The sequence below is a fragment of the Trachemys scripta genome, chromosome 6, assembly GCF_013100865.1.
Source record: "Trachemys scripta elegans isolate TJP31775 chromosome 6, CAS_Tse_1.0, whole genome shotgun sequence".
In the NCBI taxonomy this organism is placed as follows: Eukaryota; Metazoa; Chordata; order Testudines; family Emydidae; genus Trachemys; species Trachemys scripta.
Window position 1 is genome coordinate 85,107,981 of NC_048303.1, and position 18,806 is coordinate 85,126,786.

The 18,806-nt window shown below is 39.5% G+C and overlaps 1 protein-coding gene across 3 annotated transcripts in view; it reads right to left on the reverse strand.

The window, feature by feature from the left end:
- The window catches only part of DAPK1 (death associated protein kinase 1), a 129,282-nt gene that overhangs the window by 47,715 nt on the left and 62,761 nt on the right, over positions 1–18,806 (reverse strand). For all 3 annotated transcript variants that reach the window (XM_034774068.1, XM_034774067.1, XM_034774069.1), the window contains exons 3-10: positions 16,892–17,113; positions 6,853–6,991; positions 5,230–5,359; positions 4,885–4,933; positions 4,769–4,795; positions 4,134–4,286; positions 3,938–3,983; positions 139–228 (exon numbers count right to left, since the gene is read on the reverse strand). In XM_034774068.1, the coding sequence (XP_034629959.1) occupies positions 139–228; positions 3,938–3,983; positions 4,134–4,286; positions 4,769–4,795; positions 4,885–4,933; positions 5,230–5,359; positions 6,853–6,991; positions 16,892–17,113 (856 nt within the window). The remainder of the gene's footprint in view (positions 1–138; positions 229–3,937; positions 3,984–4,133; positions 4,287–4,768; positions 4,796–4,884; positions 4,934–5,229; positions 5,360–6,852; positions 6,992–16,891; positions 17,114–18,806) is intronic.

Below are 18,806 nucleotides of genomic sequence, written 5' to 3' on the forward strand. Positions count from 1 at the left end.
AAAAAAAAAAAAAAAAAAAAAAAAAAAAAAAAAAAAAAAAAAGCAATAAAATTAACAATATTTCACTTGTGTTTATCCTGAGAAGAAAATGCCATTACATTCATCACCAGCTTTATGAAGACTTGCTAAATAACTTACTTTCCATTTTCTTCGTGCTGCAAACTTTTTGAATTTCTCCATATTTACTGCAGATGCTTTTCTGCTAAGTGCTTGTTGGGTATCCTTAGGCTATGAGGAAAAGAGGCACAAAAGGATATTTTTAAATATTCCCCAATTATGCCACTGATTTCACAAAATCATCTTCCTGCTGTACAATTTTAATTCCTACTTAACAATTATCTGCGGTTGCAAAGACAGTAAAGTCCACAGCATTGCAGTAAAGCATACAAAAAGGCACCATTCTAATATGCAAGACCTAGCAGAGTGTGCAGTCAGTATCCTTGAAGAAAGCAGCAGGCACTCCAGGAAGCCACACCTGTAGAAATTTCATGTATTCCAAAGAGTTAGGGTCTCTATGCACATATACCATCCCTCTTTTTTCCTTAAGTTGTAGTTTAAAAAAAACCCTAAACCCTAAGTTCCATCTCATTGTGTCCTAAAGACAGTTTATGAATACAGTGCTGACTAGAGGCATAGACAAACAATTGTACCACCTTATTCATATATCACAGAGGCATTAAATTGTCACCTCTAAACATAAACAAATTACAAGTATCAGTATAGTTAACTATTTTGCTGCTGACTGTCTTAGCAGAAACATCCAGCTAATGAGCTTAGTCAGAGTAGCTGACTGCTCTATTAATTTGAAAGATCTTTCCAGAGTAATAAAGTAGCAAGTTTCAAAAGAATGTAAAATTTTTTGTAAACCTTTTAATTTTTTTTTTAGCCTTAACCTAGGACTTCTCTCAGTCAGGCAGAGACCCCTCCCCCATCCTGGTGTACCAGCAAGACCTGCTTTCTGTAAGGATTTCCTGGTTGATTATAAATGCAGCCCAGGTTTTGTTCTGCTTTCAGGATAATCAATTTGGTATCCAACATCTCCCATTTCATTTCACTAGTTTACAAGTCAAGTCCCAGCTACAACTGTGATGGGCTCCAGTGCTGCAAGCCAGCTCTCAGGGCTTACCTATATGATGATTTAATGTGCGGCAAGCTGGTGTGTGAATCTACAGCCCTCTTGCTGGCAGCGCACTAAGTGGCAGTGTAGACCCTGCTGCCATGAACTAGAAGTGTGCTTTAGGTAAACCTGTTCTATAGAAGTTTTAGTGTGTGGCAGCAGGGTCCACTGGCCACTTAGTGCACAGCAGGTTGATGCGCTGTAGATTTACACTTGAGTTATGCACTCCATATAGACAAGCTCTCAGATCTAACACTGAGCACCAACCCTCAGATAAGTGCCTCCTTGTGTTAAGTGACCTGGCACTCTCTGTGATTAGGAAGGCCCCAAATGCCAGTGTACGATCTAGCTTAACATAGGGAACTGGGGTGCTAGATTGTTATTTTTTTAAACAGGGGCAAATGGTGGCAGGAGGACAAGATATCTAGAAAATCAGGGTTTTCAGGCTATCAGTCTAACTTCTTCTCTTGTGCCAGGAGCTGGAAAACTTGAACCAGAGTAACTACATTAATATAAAACTGCTTAAGTACAATTTAAAAGTACACACACTTAAACTGGTTTAGAGTTCATACTAGTGTAACTAAACTGATTTAGTTACTCTACCTAAAACAGGATGAAATTTTTCAGCAGTTTTTCACAAAAAAAAATGCACATTTGGGTTGACAAAACCATTTTGCAAATTCATATTGATTTTGGCTGTTTTGGTCAAAACTTTTTCAGAAATCTCAAACTGAAATGTTTCAGTTTTTTGGGATATAGTCACAAAGAGACTTAACTGCCACTCGCAGAACTGTGGTGGTATTATACCCAATATTCCAGTGGCTGGAGCACTCACCGGCTTTTTGGGAGACTCAGGTTTGAATCCCCACTCTGAAGCAGGGATTTGAACCCAGGACTCCCTGAACTATAGGGTATTCTGGGGTGTCTGTCTCAATCTCTCCTGTTGAAGCTGTTTCACATTAAATAAATAATTAAATATTTCTTTGGGGCATGGGGAGAGAATGACTCTAGTCTGGTAGTTAGGGCACTCAGCTGGGGAGACACCCACCTTCCAGTCCCTGCTCCAATGAATACTTAATAATTTATACAAAGTAGAATATCTTTTAATAGGAGACACTGAGACACACCCTTCCCCCCAACAGTTAATACTTCAGTGATTAGGGCACTCACCTGGGATGGGTGAGACCTGAATTCAAGTCCCTGCACCAGAGTGGGGATTCAAACCCACATCTTCCACATCCTAGGTATAAAGGAGACAACACCACTACCTTGCGTTTGTGAACGTCCCTTTGTGAATCTAACCCTTTATTGACAAAATTCTTTTTCTTTATTAAATTAGAGGGGTCAAATGCCCAAAATGTTTAGTTTCAGGTTGAACAAAAGGTTTTGTTCTATCCCAAACTATTTTGTTTTGAAACTGCCAGGGACTTGAAAAAAAATGGTTATTTGCACAGCTCTAAATCTAGTGCAAAAAATCCGTACTAAACCAACTGTTGAGTGTAGTTACACTCTGAAGAGACTTTGTAAGAATGTCTCAGAGAGGTTCCATGATTCTGGTTCAATGCATTTCATCTGGAAATCATATAGTTAACAAGCAGAGATTTCCCCCCTCCCCTAACTATCAGCCTTGCAAACTCAACCAAGTACCTTGAGAGCCAAGCTGCATCTTGTACATCATCACGACCCACAATAAAAAGTTCTGGGCAAGCCAGAATATGTTCTTAGTGACATTTCCACCACTCCACTGCTTTTACTGACTTTGCATAGGTATAAACAGGCTGGAACTTAAAGCATTATTCTACTGATTGTGCATAAGGAGGAACAGAATCCAGCTCACTTCCAATTAGGAGTGCTGGCTCTGCAGGGCTAACAGCAGTATGCACTTATTTTGTCCCCTTTATTTAGCTCACAAAAGGAAGCAGACAGGACAGAACTTATGCAGGGAACAGATCTAGTGAACAAAGAGCAATTTTTACTCATCCTTCAGAGCACAACTGCATTTGAATAAGACCTAACAGATTATTATACAGCAGTGTGCTGGATGAGGCTCCCAGGAGCTCCTTGTTGAAATTATGTTACCATTAAATGGAAGTGAATGTTGGGATGATTGATGGAGTTAGGTCCTCTCTGGATACTGCTAAATCAAGTCTTCCAGAGATGACAAGTGGCAGGGGAAGGAACAATTTTATTTTAATTTTTCAAAACCACACTCTTAGATATGGGCCAGATTGCACCAAGTGGCCTGTAGTATCAAAAAAGGCCAGAGGCCCTATTCTCCCACTTGTGACTTAGCTATCACTCTCCCCTGTGGAAAAGATGACACCATATCTTAGAAAACCCTACTCAAGCCAAAATATTAATTGGGCAAGAAGTGGATCAGTCCCGCAGTTCCCTTCTTAGCCCAATTAGGGAGTGAGGAAGAGACATGGCCCTCCTTAGCTCAGTCATCATTTAGCCACACTTAAATAGGGATTTGAAAAGAAGGTTAGGAAGAGGGGGAAACTGGATTTGAGTCAGAAAACGTATCTTTGTTGGTACACTTTTTCCTGAACATTTGTCTCTCCCTGACCAAGCATAAGTGTCGTCTGAATAATGGGCTACAGTACTTGCCCATTACTACCATGTACAGAACATAACTTAATTAAGTCTATAGCCAATATGCAGTAGCCTTCAATTTAGCTTTGCAAACAGCAATATTTATTAAGTGGGAACACCACTTTATGCTTTCTAGTTTTCATGAAGTAGTTGAATAAGCACAAGTATACATACTACAGATTGATAAACAAAAGAGAATATAAAGTGAATTCCTTATACACTAACCTTGATCCAGGGATGCTGCAAGCTATCTAGAATTGTCATTCTCTTCCTTTAAATGGGAGGAAAAAAAATACTCCTTTTACTTTGTTGACTCTAGCAGATCATATTTAATTAACGAGCACAAACACAGAATACAAACTGAACCATGATATGTAATTCAGGATGCCACAGAACAAACACAGGAAGAGAAGTAACTCACTTTGGATCCTTAACTAGAAGTCTTCTTATAAAATCTTTAGCTAGGGCACTGGTATTACTGAAGAATTCTTCCTCAAAGTCATAATTCACAGCTGATACGTTTGCTAATGTTTCTTGTTTTGTTTCTCCAAGAAATGGTGATGCACCACTTAGGCTGTTAAAAGTAAGATTGGACACAGTACATATTATATGCTACATGCCATTTCATCCCTGCAAGAGCTGACAAGGAAGTGCAAAAAAAGAGGCTTTCTGCTTTTAGAGTTCAGACATATCTTAAAGATGACCTGATCTTACAAAGACGAAAGCTGTGATTTAACTTCAGAGAATTAAGATTAAAGTCACTTTGGAACACTGCCTAATCATCTAAACAAGACTTCCATTCCACTATCTCAGCACTGACTCTTCGCTATTATTTTAACAATTATGCTATAGCTTTTTTGATTACTCAACTTTAATTAGGTGAAAATCATGTATAATCAATGCAGTTTAGTTAAGTGGCCATATGCTATGTATATGTCTTATTGACATCAAAAATACACCACACAATTGAAAGCCAAAAGGACAGAATCAGAATATAATGTTAGAATAAAAAAATAAAATGTTCCCAAAGCATGATTTATGGATTTTGATACTTACAGAATGTAAGTTATTACACCGATGCTCCTGGAGAGAGAGAGAAAAGGAAAGATTCAGAACAGTAATATAATATATAATAATGACAGCTACCATCTCAGAATGGTTCATTAACTTACCACATATCTGCCTCAAGACCAAGCGGTTCATAGTTTACTATTTCAGGAGCTAAGAGAGAATGAATAGTATGTGAAGTATATAAGCAAACAAAGAAGCAAAAAGAGCAGTTTTATTTAATTCTGACACCTTAAAAACACTGATTTATAACCCGCAATGTCATTATAACAGAAAATCTTTTACAATCAAGTTACTGCTGAGGAATATGGTATACTTTACAAAATCTCAAAATGTCATTTATTGCACACAAATTCTGTAAATCATAGCTAAGTTGAGACATGCCACATGCACGGTTTCATAGGCTTAAGGAAAAGAAAACAATATATTAAGGCATAACCTGTACTCACCAACAAACTCTGGTGTTCCAAAGATATTTTTAAACTCATTTCCAAAGTCAATTTTGTGTGCTAAGCCAAAGTCAATAATCTTAATGCGGGGCTTTGGTACATTTCTATCCAGCAGCATTATGTTTTCAGGCTTTCAAAACAAAAACCAACAAACAAAGATTTCATAATTTGCACAGGCTACAAGGAAAGGCACTTAAGTATGTTTCAGTCTCTTGGCCTTGCCTTAAAAATACACATTCCCTAGAGAAGCCACATTAGGATTTTAACATGGATTAGCATGTTTTAGCTAAAGTGAAATCCTGGCTCCACTGAAGTCAATGGCAAAGGCTCATTGATTTCTGTGGTGACAGGATTTTACCTTTAGTGCAGACATGCAGTTGTAGGTTCAACAAGCGTTCCCTAGGCTCTCCTCTACCTGGGACGACGAACATGTTAATACTACAACTTCCTTTGATATACTAGGATTTTAACATGTGTTAGCTAGCACATGTTAAAAATTCATCTTTGTTTCCATAGTGTAGACATGGCCATTATCTTCAGGAGGACTTCAGCACCTCTTTAAATACCTTCCTTGAATTGAGATGCCTTCCTGATTTGGGGCCTATATACCTCCACAACCCAAAAATCAAGAAGAAATATCAAAATGCTCAACACATGAAAACATTGATGGCTATGAAAAGAGAAAACTAGTAAAATGATATTAAAAAGAATTCAAAATATTAATGGAGTTCACATATGCAAAAATTCATAGACATTTCTCACATAATATTACTTTTTTCTTTTCACTGAGAAATTGATCTGAAACTGTCTTTTCACTTTTTGGAAATTGCTACTTGCTTCACAACCATCCTTGACAGTAAATAATTTTGTTGTCCTGTTTTGGTTTAAAGAAGTGCAGATCTTTTGAGTGAAGGCATTAGATGCATGGAATGGAAACACAGCCAGAAGAATTTTCCAGTTCAGAATGTTGCATCAAAATTAGAGTAGGGTAAACTTAGTCGGAAAGTTTTTTTTTTTGTTTTTTTTTTTAAAGCAAAAAATGCAAATTTGACATAAAAATGTTTTGCAAATGGGTGTCAGTTTTGCCCAATTGTGCATGTAGAAGAAAAGTCAAAGCATTTTGTGTCAACTTTTTTTTTATTTGAAATGACCTTTTATTTTGAAATTTCCTTAAATTTTATTTTAAAATAGTAAAAAATTGCTTGAAATTTACATGAGATGTTTTCTTTGACCTCAAATGATTTGTTGTTCTGATTTTTCAGAATTGCCGGGGAACTGAAAAATTGATTATTTGCACAGCTCTAATCAAGACCACATCCACACTACATACAATTCCTAACCTGACATAGGTTTCAAGATCATTCTTGAAAATGATTTCCAGGACCATAGTTTTGTTGGTAACTGCCAGTCTGTGTAAATGGGGGAAAAGCATATTTTGCTTTTTACATAAAAGACGACTGGAAATGATTACTTCTCAGCTGCGTTCTCCCTTATCTATATAGGCTGGCAATCACATTTTCAAGAGGTGATCTGTGTTACAACTGGAGATTTTTTCTGGGTAGCGTAATGGGGACTTTAAGGGGGTTGCTTATAGTACCCCAAATTTTTTTATGTCCAACATACCTTGAGATCAAAATGGGCAATTTGCAGAGTGTGAAGATAATAAACACCATTAAGGATTTGTTTGAGAAATTCTGTGGCCTCCTCCTCAGTCAGAGATTCCTTTTCAGCTAAAAAATCAAAGAGCTCCCCACCTGCAACACTGAGAGAAGAGGTGCGGGGGTTATTGGCAAGAACATTTTAACTTATTGATTTTTGTAGCTTAACTGTTCTCACAGCCATCTTATAAAGCATCCAGCAGCTCTTAATGACATTCATATCAAAACAGAACACGACAATTTGCATAATTTAATACCTACAAAATCAGTAAGACTTTTTTCCCTCCTCCTGAGAATACAGTGGATAGATTTTAACAAGAACTGTGCTGGTTTATATAGCTTAAATTAAAATACCCCATACATGTGTATGCATCTTCACAGAAGTTAAAATTCAATGTTAAGTTAAGCAAATATACTTGAACACAGATAACTGCTGGAATAGGTAGAAAACTAAAGTGTTTTAGCATACACTAGCAGCAAAATGCTAGGGAGAAGAATAGATGATTTTTAAGATTAGAAGGTATCAAGATCAGGGTTTATTCAATCTGCAGTTAGCAGCAGCCCCAACATGCTTTATTTGTGCTCAGAGCATTCCAAAACACATTCCAATCCTTGATTTAATCTAGTGCCTTAATCATTCATATTAAAACTGCACTCAAAACATGCCAAGCACTTTCTACAGAGGAAGACACAGTTCCTGTCCTCAAGGGCATACCATCTGAAGTGAGAGTTTTAGGTATGTGGGCAGAAAGAAGACAAAGGTCAGAAAGGATATGTAGGAAACAGCAGCAAGATCTGGACACAGCTTGGAATTGAGGGAAGAGGGAAAGTAAGGAGTTGAAGATAATCCCTTTGTCATTTGAGATAGGAGCCTGATCAACATGGATTGACGGTGATGTGCTCAGTCACTGAGAAGGGGGAGGCAAGATAAGGACCTGAATTCTGTTTTTTACCCTCTAATGTATCTGAACACCATTTTAAAAGTTTCCAAATTTCTCTCACTTTGAGGATTAAAACTGAGACCATTGGTTTATTTGGTCACCTCTTGAATCTTAAAAATCATGTCGTTAACTAGAAGTATACTGGAACCCTCCAAAGTTCCTTTATTTTTCACTCGTTCACATAGTGATTTTCAACAGTCTGAAATTCAAAATTACAGCTATTAATTCTGTCCACAAGCGCTATCTTAAAATTTGATCATGATTTCAAGTTTTGATAATTAAAAATAGGATTAATATACAACAATAGCTTTATAATCAGTGTAAGTTTTTGAAAATACATTTGACTTGTTCTATTAAGTCTGTTTTTATGTGACAACTTTCAGTATTGTAATGCAAATGTCATATAAAGTGTATTTTAATGAATTCTTACTGCTTACATCAAGATGGGTGGAAAAAAATGTTTTTTTTTAAGTGACATTTTCTTCCCAATAACAATTATAATAATAAAGAATAAAGGTAACTATAATAATTAAATACAAAAATTAGAGACTATGAGGGAAAGGTTTAACTCCTTTTGTTAGTCCAGTAGTATAAAAATGAAATACCTACAAATTAAACACAGCTCACTAGCCGCCTGAGTACAATCCTACTCCAACCCCCCTGGGTATAGTCAGGTGTCTAGCCTGAGCTGCTGCGTGCGGTGCTGCAGCCCTACTGCTATTTTTAGTGTGCTAGCTTATGCACAGCTAAGAAGTGCCCTCCCAGCTATAGTGGAGATGTACCCATAGTCTTCTGTCATAGAATATGAGGGAAATATTCAGGAACACACTAACAACTTCCACCAATGTTTGCTTGCACTGGAGTACCACTTGGTCTCCTCTACAGTCTCATCTTACTCCCACTGACAACACAAGAAAAACAAGCCTCCTTTACAGTCACATACTTCCTACTTATTTCTACTGGTATTTTAATGATACCTATAGCTGCATAACTTACTACTATTCCGATAGATGGCTGTGAAACTGATCAATTTCACAGTTTCATTTAGGGCAACAGGTAACATAAGATGCCATCCGAAAGTGTACTTCTGTTCAAGATTCCAGATATGTATGGGCTTTATAACTAGAGCTGAGTGAAACTGAAAAAACTACAAAATTTCATGGCAAAATTTTTCGCCATTGTGCAATTTCACACCTCCAAAATTTAGACTCTGAAATTTCAGGAAACTGGGTTTACTTTAGGGGACTGCAGCATGTGAAAAAAACCATACTTACCAGAAATATTATTGTGAATTGTTAATTGCAGGAGGTAGCCAGAGGGTGGTGGGCCTATCCTGGAGAGGTAGCATAGGTTGGAGACCACTGAACTACATTTTTTGTGGCCAGTATCACATTCATGTTTTCAGAAGAGTGTGGCGGGCGCCAACAATTTTTCAAGGCTTCTTTTGTATTTGTACATTAAATAATATGAAAAACATCATATTTAATATTACGTAATATATGAATTCAGAGAGAAGAGAGAAGCCAGAGAGAAGCTGCGAGGACAGAGAACACCAGTGCCCGCAGCCCCGGAGTACTCTGTCCCCAGCAGGCGCGGGGCCCCAGCTTCTCTCCCCTGCTGGGCACTAGGCGGGCCCCACGCCTGCCGGGGACATGGAACACCAGCGCCTGCAGCCTCGGAGTTCTCTGTGCCCGGCAGGCCTGGGGCCGTGGCTTCTCTCCGGCTTAAGCCGCGGCCCCGCGCCTGCCAGGGACTGAGAACACCAGCGCCTGCAGCTCCGGAGTTCTCTGTTCCCGGCAGGCGCCGGGCCACAGCTTCTCTCCTCTGCTGGGCACTAGGCGGGTCCCGTGCCTGCCGGGAACAGAGAACACCGCACCCGCAGCTTGAGTTCTCTGTCCCCGTCAGGTGCGGGGCCACGGTTTCTCTCCCCTGCTGGGCACTAGGCGGGTGCACATAAATGCCCTGGCGGGCACCGCGTTGGGGACCGCTGATTTAGTTGATTGAGAAGAGGACTGGAAACCTCTCACCTATCTGCCAATGAATAGCTTTAGCAATATTTTTTATATAATTAATTATTTCAGTAAACCTCTCAAGACCAATTCTTCAGCACATGGCCCCAACCCAGTAAAGCACTTAAGTACGTGCTTAACTTCAAGCACGTGAGTAGTCACAATGCAGTCAGGAGGTGGAGGGCAACGCAGCACACCATCACCTAAAACTGACCTCCCCAATTCCTCTTCCAGATTTCTTACAAATTAAGCTGGTTGGTTTTAGCTTCATTATGATGCCCTAGCATGCACCATGTTGAGCTGAAGCCAGTTGATGTGATTTAGGAGAACTGAAAGGTAAATAAAAAGGGTTTGGTTTGAAGTTGCCATATGGTTAATGTCCCTATTAGCTCACTAAACTGGACCGTTCAGCACATTTTGCTCAAGCAGATGGAAATTTGAGATTTTATTTTTAGTTCACCTTTAAGTAAGAAGAATTGCTGTAAGTATCCACAGGAATTCATGAAGCTAGAGCTCAGCAGCATGACAGTAACCAATGACTGGATAAAAATTGCTTCCTGAAGGTAGTACAGATAATCTGTTTATCAGGCACTGTATTCTGTCTTTTTATACAGACTCTCAGAGCTTCTGTACGCGGTATTTACACATGCCTGAATATAGTCTCTGCTCATTTTTTTCTTTTTTTCTAGCTGCTGATTGAAGTTACTGGATAAATTCAGTGTTGCTCATTTGTGAGCTAACAACTCTGATTAGCAGAAAGAGTGATCACTATCCACAGACTCTACACAATGACAATTCAGATTAACAGGGTAACTAAATTAAATTCAAGTCACATCTAAATTACATTACTCTTAAAATAAACTACAAAATCTTCTCACCTTTATAGTCGCCCTTTCCTTGAAGCACTATACCTTTCCTGATTCCTACATAAAACCTTTCAGTTTACACATAATATAAGAATACGCAGAGCAGATTATGAAAGCAGAACACATTAGGTGCAGTTATGTATTTCTATTCATTCCTGTAATGCAGTGTTTCATGGTTTGGTATTATATTATATCCAAGCACCATACCATTTTTATATGAACCCTGCATTCTAGAATGTTTTGTGCAACCATTTTCACATGTTCATAGCAAAGTCAACATCTGCTTCTTCCTTTGTGTTTTCCCATGATTTGTGTGAATAAAATTAGTTAACAGTAACTGGGCTATTATAAAAGATATTTCTATAAACATTTATTGGTGCAAGCATTGCCTGACCTTCCAACAGAATATTAAAAGTGAACTGTACAGATGTGTTTACATCAGGCATGTTCGCCCTGTGGGAAAGGAATTGTATTACATCTCTGGAGAACAAATAACTATGGAAAATGTTTTTACAAGTTATCAGGCCTCCTTAACTACGATATGGGACTAATCACCAGCTCCCACAGGATATCATTATGGATCCTAAACATGGAGTTTGGAACCAATTAACTTTCAAAACTAGTGGCATCAACTCCTAATGTCTAAGCCATGTGCCATGCTGCTCATACTCAAAAATGAATTACATAATTAAAAGGATCATCTGAGGATTTTTGGTGTGATGAAAAATAAAAGTATTTGAAGAAACTTTAATTTTAAGCCTAGTAGTGAATAAGAACCGAATCTTGTACTGAAAAACATTTGCTTCAGAAGGTTTCTGCAATACTATCTTGGAATTTTTATCCAAGTCAGCTTCATGATATGAAAATCAAGAATAGTCTATCCAAGGCTGACAGAAATGTATGTTCAAAACAATGTTTTGGGAGGACAATGCCCATAAATTTCTCTCTAGAAAATACAGCACTATCATGAACATAAGTATTTTATTTAATCTTTAGCTGACATACAACTATAATGAGGGGACGGAATGCTGGAATTAGCCCCTCTACAGTCTATTGCCCATGTTAAAGAAATAGCTGATATAGAGTGAACAAGAAATTACTTTAAAAGGGTACATCCTATTTATAAAGGAGCTTGCATGCAATATTGCAATCCATTAGCTGAACCAAGAGGTGAAAATCAAAGTTAATAGGCATCAGAAAGGCCTCCTTGAGAATGCATGTTAACAGTTATTGACAGCAACTAAAAAGATGTTTGTACTGACATGCCTCCAGTGGATACCCAAGTTACATAAAGAATACAAATCAGAAATACTGATTTGTTGAAGTGCAGTGACGAGACAATAGTTGCTTACTAATTTGAATTAATGTTCCAGCTATTAAGAGATCGCAACTAAGCAAAACATTCTGCAGAAGATATGGGCAGTGTTTTGTGGCTTCTTTTTTGATTAAGGAATTATCTGTGTTGAAAGTAAAAACAGAAGATCACTTTAGAAATGTTGGCAACAAATGTAACTTTATGGTGTCAATACAGACATTAAATAGTTTTTGTAAGATTACACCAGATATACAGTATTCTGGCTCATCCCACAGCAATAGCTGAATATCTGTGTAAAAGGAAAAGAATGGTTTCTGGAAGGTGAATTAGATGCAGAGAGAAAACATAGTCAAACTGCCTACTAACGGGTAAAATTTACCTTAGGGTGGATAGAGACAGGACAGAAGGCAAGTTCTTTGATAACAGCCATTTCAGTTTTGTTACTGGACTATTTGTTTAAGCATAAACAATGTTAAAGGAGTCTGTCCCTAAGAATAGGAATATCAGAACATTAAAGATGTATTTACATACAAGAGTATACTCCTGTTTATCCAAATCTTTCAGACAACCGGGTGTTCAGATAAACAGATGTGCTATTAATATAGGGCTACATGTGAGACTATAACTGCCTCTACTCATTCAGAGTGCCTCCTGCTTTTAGAGTTGGCACTGCACTGATCTGCACCCCCAGTGCTCCTTTTTGGTTCTTCCGTTATGCTGCACTGACTTATCCTTTGTCTTTGTGTTCTGTGACTTAGTCCTCTGGCCAAGACACTTATCCAGTCTTGTCCCTTTCCAGGGTACCAAGTATCCAATGAAATCACCAACTTTGCCCTCAGTTCTCCTGCAGGACTTCTCCCACAAGAGCTTATCTCCTTCTCCAGGACTTCTCTCACAAAAGCCTGTCTTGCTCGCTGTGATTTTCTCTTTGTAGGAGAGTCCTGCCTTCTCTGCAGTCTCTCCCCACAATGGAGTTCCCTCAGGAGATTTACAAACCCAGGTATCTAATGGCTCATCATCTACCTCCACCCCTTCTGGCCAGGAAGGAATCAGTCAATCACCCCACAGGTAGAGCATCTCTCTAATTGGGTTTTTCCCCCGCTTCTTCTGCAGGTGATGGGAGTTCATCCCATCACAGGTACACAATATGGATTTGGATAACTAGGATTTTCAACTAACTGGAATTATGCTGTATTTAAAAGTCTTCCCAGCATGACATTAAAACTTCCATCCATTTAAATTATCAATTGCTTTTCATAATATATCTTAGTGATATGGCTAATTACTAAAGCTTGCTCTCACAGCAATTACTATATTCAATTATTAAAGGGATTGCTATCACTTCATCTTCTCCATTTTATTCCTGTAATTAAATAATTATATGAACTTTGTGATATCCCAATGAATTCAATGTCAGACAGCTTTCTGAACCAGCAAGGCTAATTAGTAATTTCTAAGGAGGGAAGTGAAAAAACTTCCCTGAATGAAACAATAAGGGGCTTTCTAGGTAAGCAAAATATTAACTAACTACCGGTAACTAAGTTGAGGGCTGGCTAGTTCCCCGAGTTCAACATTATCAGTCTTATGACATATTCTTCTGAGTGATCAGTAGTTTTTTTCCTGACTAAGAAGTAAGAGTGCTCCCTGCAAGCCCGCCACCCCCATTATCTCCTCCATCACCCAGGTTTTGCTCGGAGGCCTGCAATCAAAGTACTGATCTGACCTCACCCTGCTTAGACTACAAGACTGAATGAGATCAAAATATGGAAGAAGGTAATTTTAAGGATAATGAAGGTTATATTACATATATATTATACAGTAGAAAAGTTATCTTTCTAGATCTGTTAACTTTTTATGCAATTACATGAGTTTTCTGAAACATTACTTAAGTGTACCACAGGTCTGACTCATCTTACGTGGGGGTTCTGTTCCGCAGTTAGTGCGTAAAGTGAAAACCGCGTAGAGCCAAAACTCCATTGAGTTCAATGGTGGGCGAAATCGCCCGCACTACAGGTATAGTATTAAAATTGTTGTTTCTTTTTTTTTGTTTTTGTTTTTGCCGACAGCGTAAAGTTGAAATTGCACATGTTAAATGCGCGTAAGATGCGACAGACCTGTAATATAAAAATTTGAGAAACTATAAACAAAAGCAATAGTGGATTTTGAGCCTTATACAGTCTGTTCTAATCCTGTTCATAAAAGAAGGATTTGTAATGGCTAGCTACTATATACAAAAAACAAATGACTCCACATTGAAAATATCCTAGGAATTGGGAGAAGCAAAACCAACTAGATTTTGCATACACACTTGGGAGCCTTAGGTCTTGCACTAGCAGATTGGACATTTAAACTCCAAGTGTTAACAAATGAATCTGTCAAACTATTTATATTGAGTAGAGCTTAACACTAATTAGGGAGAGGAATCAAAGTTGTCATAAATTCCAAAGGGTAGAACGTATAATGATATGGAAGTGAGTGGCCTTAGTTAATGCTAAAGTCTTTTGTTCAACATGTTGCTCAGACATGCAAGAAGACTTTAGCGTCAATTAATACTGCTCAATGGAATACTGGACGTAGGTCTTTCATCCTTGGCACCATGTAACACTATTTCCTTGCACAAACCACTAGTTCCCAACCTTTTGGGGCTCTGGACTCACTTGTACATATTGGTGGCCTGTCATGGCCCAAGAAATAGGCTATGGAGGGGGTTGAGAGCACCCAGAGAGGGGAAGACCCTGGAGGGGAGATAACAGAGTTCACCCTGCACTTACCCTGTAGTGGTGGCTCGTGGCTTGGCTCGGATGTTGTGACCTGGTGTATGGGGTTGCAGTGCTGCTCAGTTTTGGCTCTGGCCCTCTGATGGGGGTCTGGGGGCCAAATTTGTGAGAATAGTGTTGCACCCTGATGCACAGGGTTGCAGCATCACTCATTCAAATTTGGACTGGCTGGCTCCCCACTATCATGGACAGGTGACTGGGCCAAATCTGAGCAGTGCTGTGACCCCAAGCACCAGACAGGTCACAATGCCCACAGTAGGGAGCCAAGCTCCGCCAGCCCCATGGGACCAGAGCTGCAGGAGCCACCCTTTGAAACATCCTTGGGATCGAATTTTGTGTCACAACCCAGGTGTTAAAATAGCTAGAGGAAGTGATAAATGACATCCCTGGAAATAACAAGTCAGAAAAAATAAGTCACAGTACTCTGCACTGATGCAGCATTTAAGGGGTTCTGGAAGAAGGGACAGATTGGTAGATCTTCCAATGCTAATTATAAATCTTCAAGAAGTTTTATCATGCAAAATATTTGTAGAAACAAAGATCTTAATTTTTTTCCACTCTTCTCCTCCTTAATTATCAATGCAGCATAGACAGGCAGCACAAATTAAAGCAGCGAAGGTGATAAATACCAGACAGATAAGTAGAGGCATGGTAAACAATCATATGTAGGACAGCCATAGATATGTTTCAACAAGTTTATTAGGATTTATAGTATGTATAAATCATGAGAAATATCCGTGGGAATTCTGATCTTCTCTAACTTTGCTTCCTTCCTAAATTCCTATTGTTAACTTGTGTGTAGGCGGATAGGAGGAGGAAAAGCATTGTATACACACAGTGTCCTAAAGTATAAAAATATTAAAGAAGGGAAAGGGACAGTTTTAAGTGTACAAACTAGTAAGCAGAGAAAAACCAATCAGCACAAAAGGAAAAGAAAAACCAACAGAACCCTGGCCAAGATTCTGGTGTCAGTTTCAAATTGTGAGTGGTTGCTGGAGTTTCCATTACTATTTCTCCAGGGATAACCCAAATTTCAGCCTTTAAAACATAAGTGGAAGATTGCTGTACAGGCCTGCAATTAAACCTATTTGTCATACTGATCAACTTTAAATAATGCCATTGCCTTGTTTTTAATAATAATGTTTAGCATGAAATTGAATTTTGGCTAGAACCCTCCCCCCCTCCCCCACACAAATACTAGTTCTATGCTGTGCTTCATGGGTGTGACCTAGAGCTTCACTTGTCCCAACTAGTTCTGGCTTCTGAGTAAATGGTGATTCTAAACTGAGTCTGACCAATCCTGCAGCAGCACAGGCCATCAAAAGCGTACAAAGAATGTGCTTGCTGCTGCCGAAAAGCACTTTTGGGACCTTCTCTTAAAAGCGGTCTCTGTGTTTATCCTCTAAAACCTGAAACTTCCGAGGGAATTTTAAGAACGGAAAGGAACTATCCAAAACCATTTCTTACAAATGTATTTTACCTCCATCCCACCTATTAATACTAGCCTTGCATGCAAGGTAAGAACCATATCAAAGACAAATGCAGGAATATAAAAGCTCAGTTTGAGTTTCAACATTGCAGAATAGCAACATACATTGGGTAAATTCTGTTTAGTTATACAGATGTAAAAAGGTGTCCAATAGTGTTACTCTGAATTTACACCAATATAATGCAGAACAAAAATTGGCTCATAATAATAATTATGAATCAAATCACCATCTAATTTGGTTCTTAAAAATCTATGTATCTATGTCCCCCACCCAATTCCTCATTGTACACTCAGAGCAGTTTTAACTGGAGATATGCAGGCTGAATGTTACCTTTGGATACCACCATAGCAAGTAGCAAGTGGAAAGACCTACACTGGATCTATTGAACTGTGACTCTACCTCTGGATTCTGGGCAGTCTATTTCACCAGGAACGAACTACTATGAGTTGCAAGTTTAACCTGGAATAAAGAGCTCTCAAAACACCAAAACTCGCCTGCATTTATACAGGAAGTTCGTCAGAGTGGTAATGACTTAATGGAAAGCCCCTACTTCCCAAATATAAAGACAATCTCCACCACGCCCCAAGCCCCTCAAGAGCTACTTACAGTTCCAGAATAAGAATAACATCTGTTTTGTTCTCATAAACATCATGCAGTGTGATCACATTGGGGTGCTGAATCTCTTTCAGTATGTTAACTTCTCGCTCAATGTCTTCTCTACTCACTCCCCGTCGGCTGGATTTTGTTCTCCGTTTCTTGATGAATTTTGCAGCATACTGTAGACCAGTGCTCTTCTCACGACATTTTTTCACTACAGCAAACTGCCCACTAAAAGAAGCAGGAAGAGAAGGGGGAAAAAATCTGATTCTAGGAATTGTAAAATTAGGGACAGTTTATATTTATTACTGCTGGAAGAAACTACTGTTTCTTTGAACTAACAAGTCAGCAAAAATGCATCATTGCTTTTTTGCACAATCCAGCACAACACAAATAAAGCTACAGGCGGTAAGGAAGGAGGTGTTAAAATATTTCTGACATCTCACATACAGACTCATAGGCCTGGTCTACACTACGACTTTAATTCGGATTTATCAGCTTTAATTCGAATTAACCCTGTAACCGTCCACACAACGACGCCATTTAATTCGATGTAAAGGGCCCTTTAAATCGATTTCTGTACTCCACCCCAACGAGCGGAGTAGCGCCAAAATCGATTTTAGCAATTCGAATTAGGGTTAGTGTGGCCGCAATTCGATGGTATTGGCCTCCGGGAGCTATCCCACAGTGCATCATTGTGACCGCTCTGGACAGCAATCCGAACTCGGATGCACTGGCCAGGTAGACAGGAAAAGCCCCGCGAACATTTGAACTTCATTTCCTGTTTGCCCAGCGTGGAGAGCACAGGTGACCACAGATACCTCATCAGCACAGGTAACCATGCAGGCTGATAATCGAAAAAGAGCACCAGCATGGACTGTGAGGGAGGTACTGGATCTGATCGCTGTATGGGGAGAGGATTCAGTGCTTGCAGAACTTCGTTCTAAAAGACGAAATGCAAAAACTTTTGAAAAAATTTCCAAGGGCATGATGGAGAGAGGCCACAATAGGGACTCTGAGCAGTGCCGCGTGAAGGTCAAGGAGCTCAGACAAGCCTATCAAAAAACAAAGGAGGCAAACGGTCGCTCCGGGTCAGAGCCACGGACATGCCGCTACTACGCCGAGCTGCATGCAATTCTAGGGGGGGCTGCCACCACTACCCCACCTTTGTTCGTGGATTCTGGGTCGGGGATAGTCTCGACGCCTGAGGATTCTGCCGAGGGGGTAGAGGAGGAGGAGGAGGAGGAGGAGGAGGAGGAGGATGAGCTTGCAGAGAGCACACAGCACTCCATTCTCCCCAACAGCCAGGATCTTTTTATCACCCTGACTGAAGTACCCTCCCAAGCCTCCCAAGCCAGTACCCAAGACTCTGACCCCATGGAAGGGACCTCAGGTGAGTTTACCTTTTAAAATATAAAACTTGTTTTAAAAGCAAACAGTTTTTAATGATTACTTTGCCTGACTTTGCATTCGCGGTCAGTTCAGCTACTGGAAAAGTCTGTAGCTACTGGAAAAGTCTGTTAACGTGTATGGGGATGGAGCGGAAATCCTCCAGGGACATCTCCATGAAGCTCTCCTGGAGGTACTCCGAAAGCCTTGCCAGAAGGTTTCTGGGCAGTGCATCCTTATTCCCTCCTCCATGGTAGGACACTTGACCACGCCATGCTTGCAGCAAGTAATCTGGTATCATTGCCTGACAAAGCCTGGCAGCGTATGGTCCCGGTGTTTGCTGGCATTCAAGCAACATCCGTTCTTTATCTTGTTGTGTAATCCTCAGGAGAGTGATATCACTCCTGGTAACCTGGTTGAAATACGGGAACTTAATTAAGGGGACAGAGGTGGCCGTTCCTACTGGGCTGTTTGCCTGTGGCGGAAAATAAATCCTTCCCTGCAGTTAGTTTTTCGCGTTTGGCTAGCAGGGATC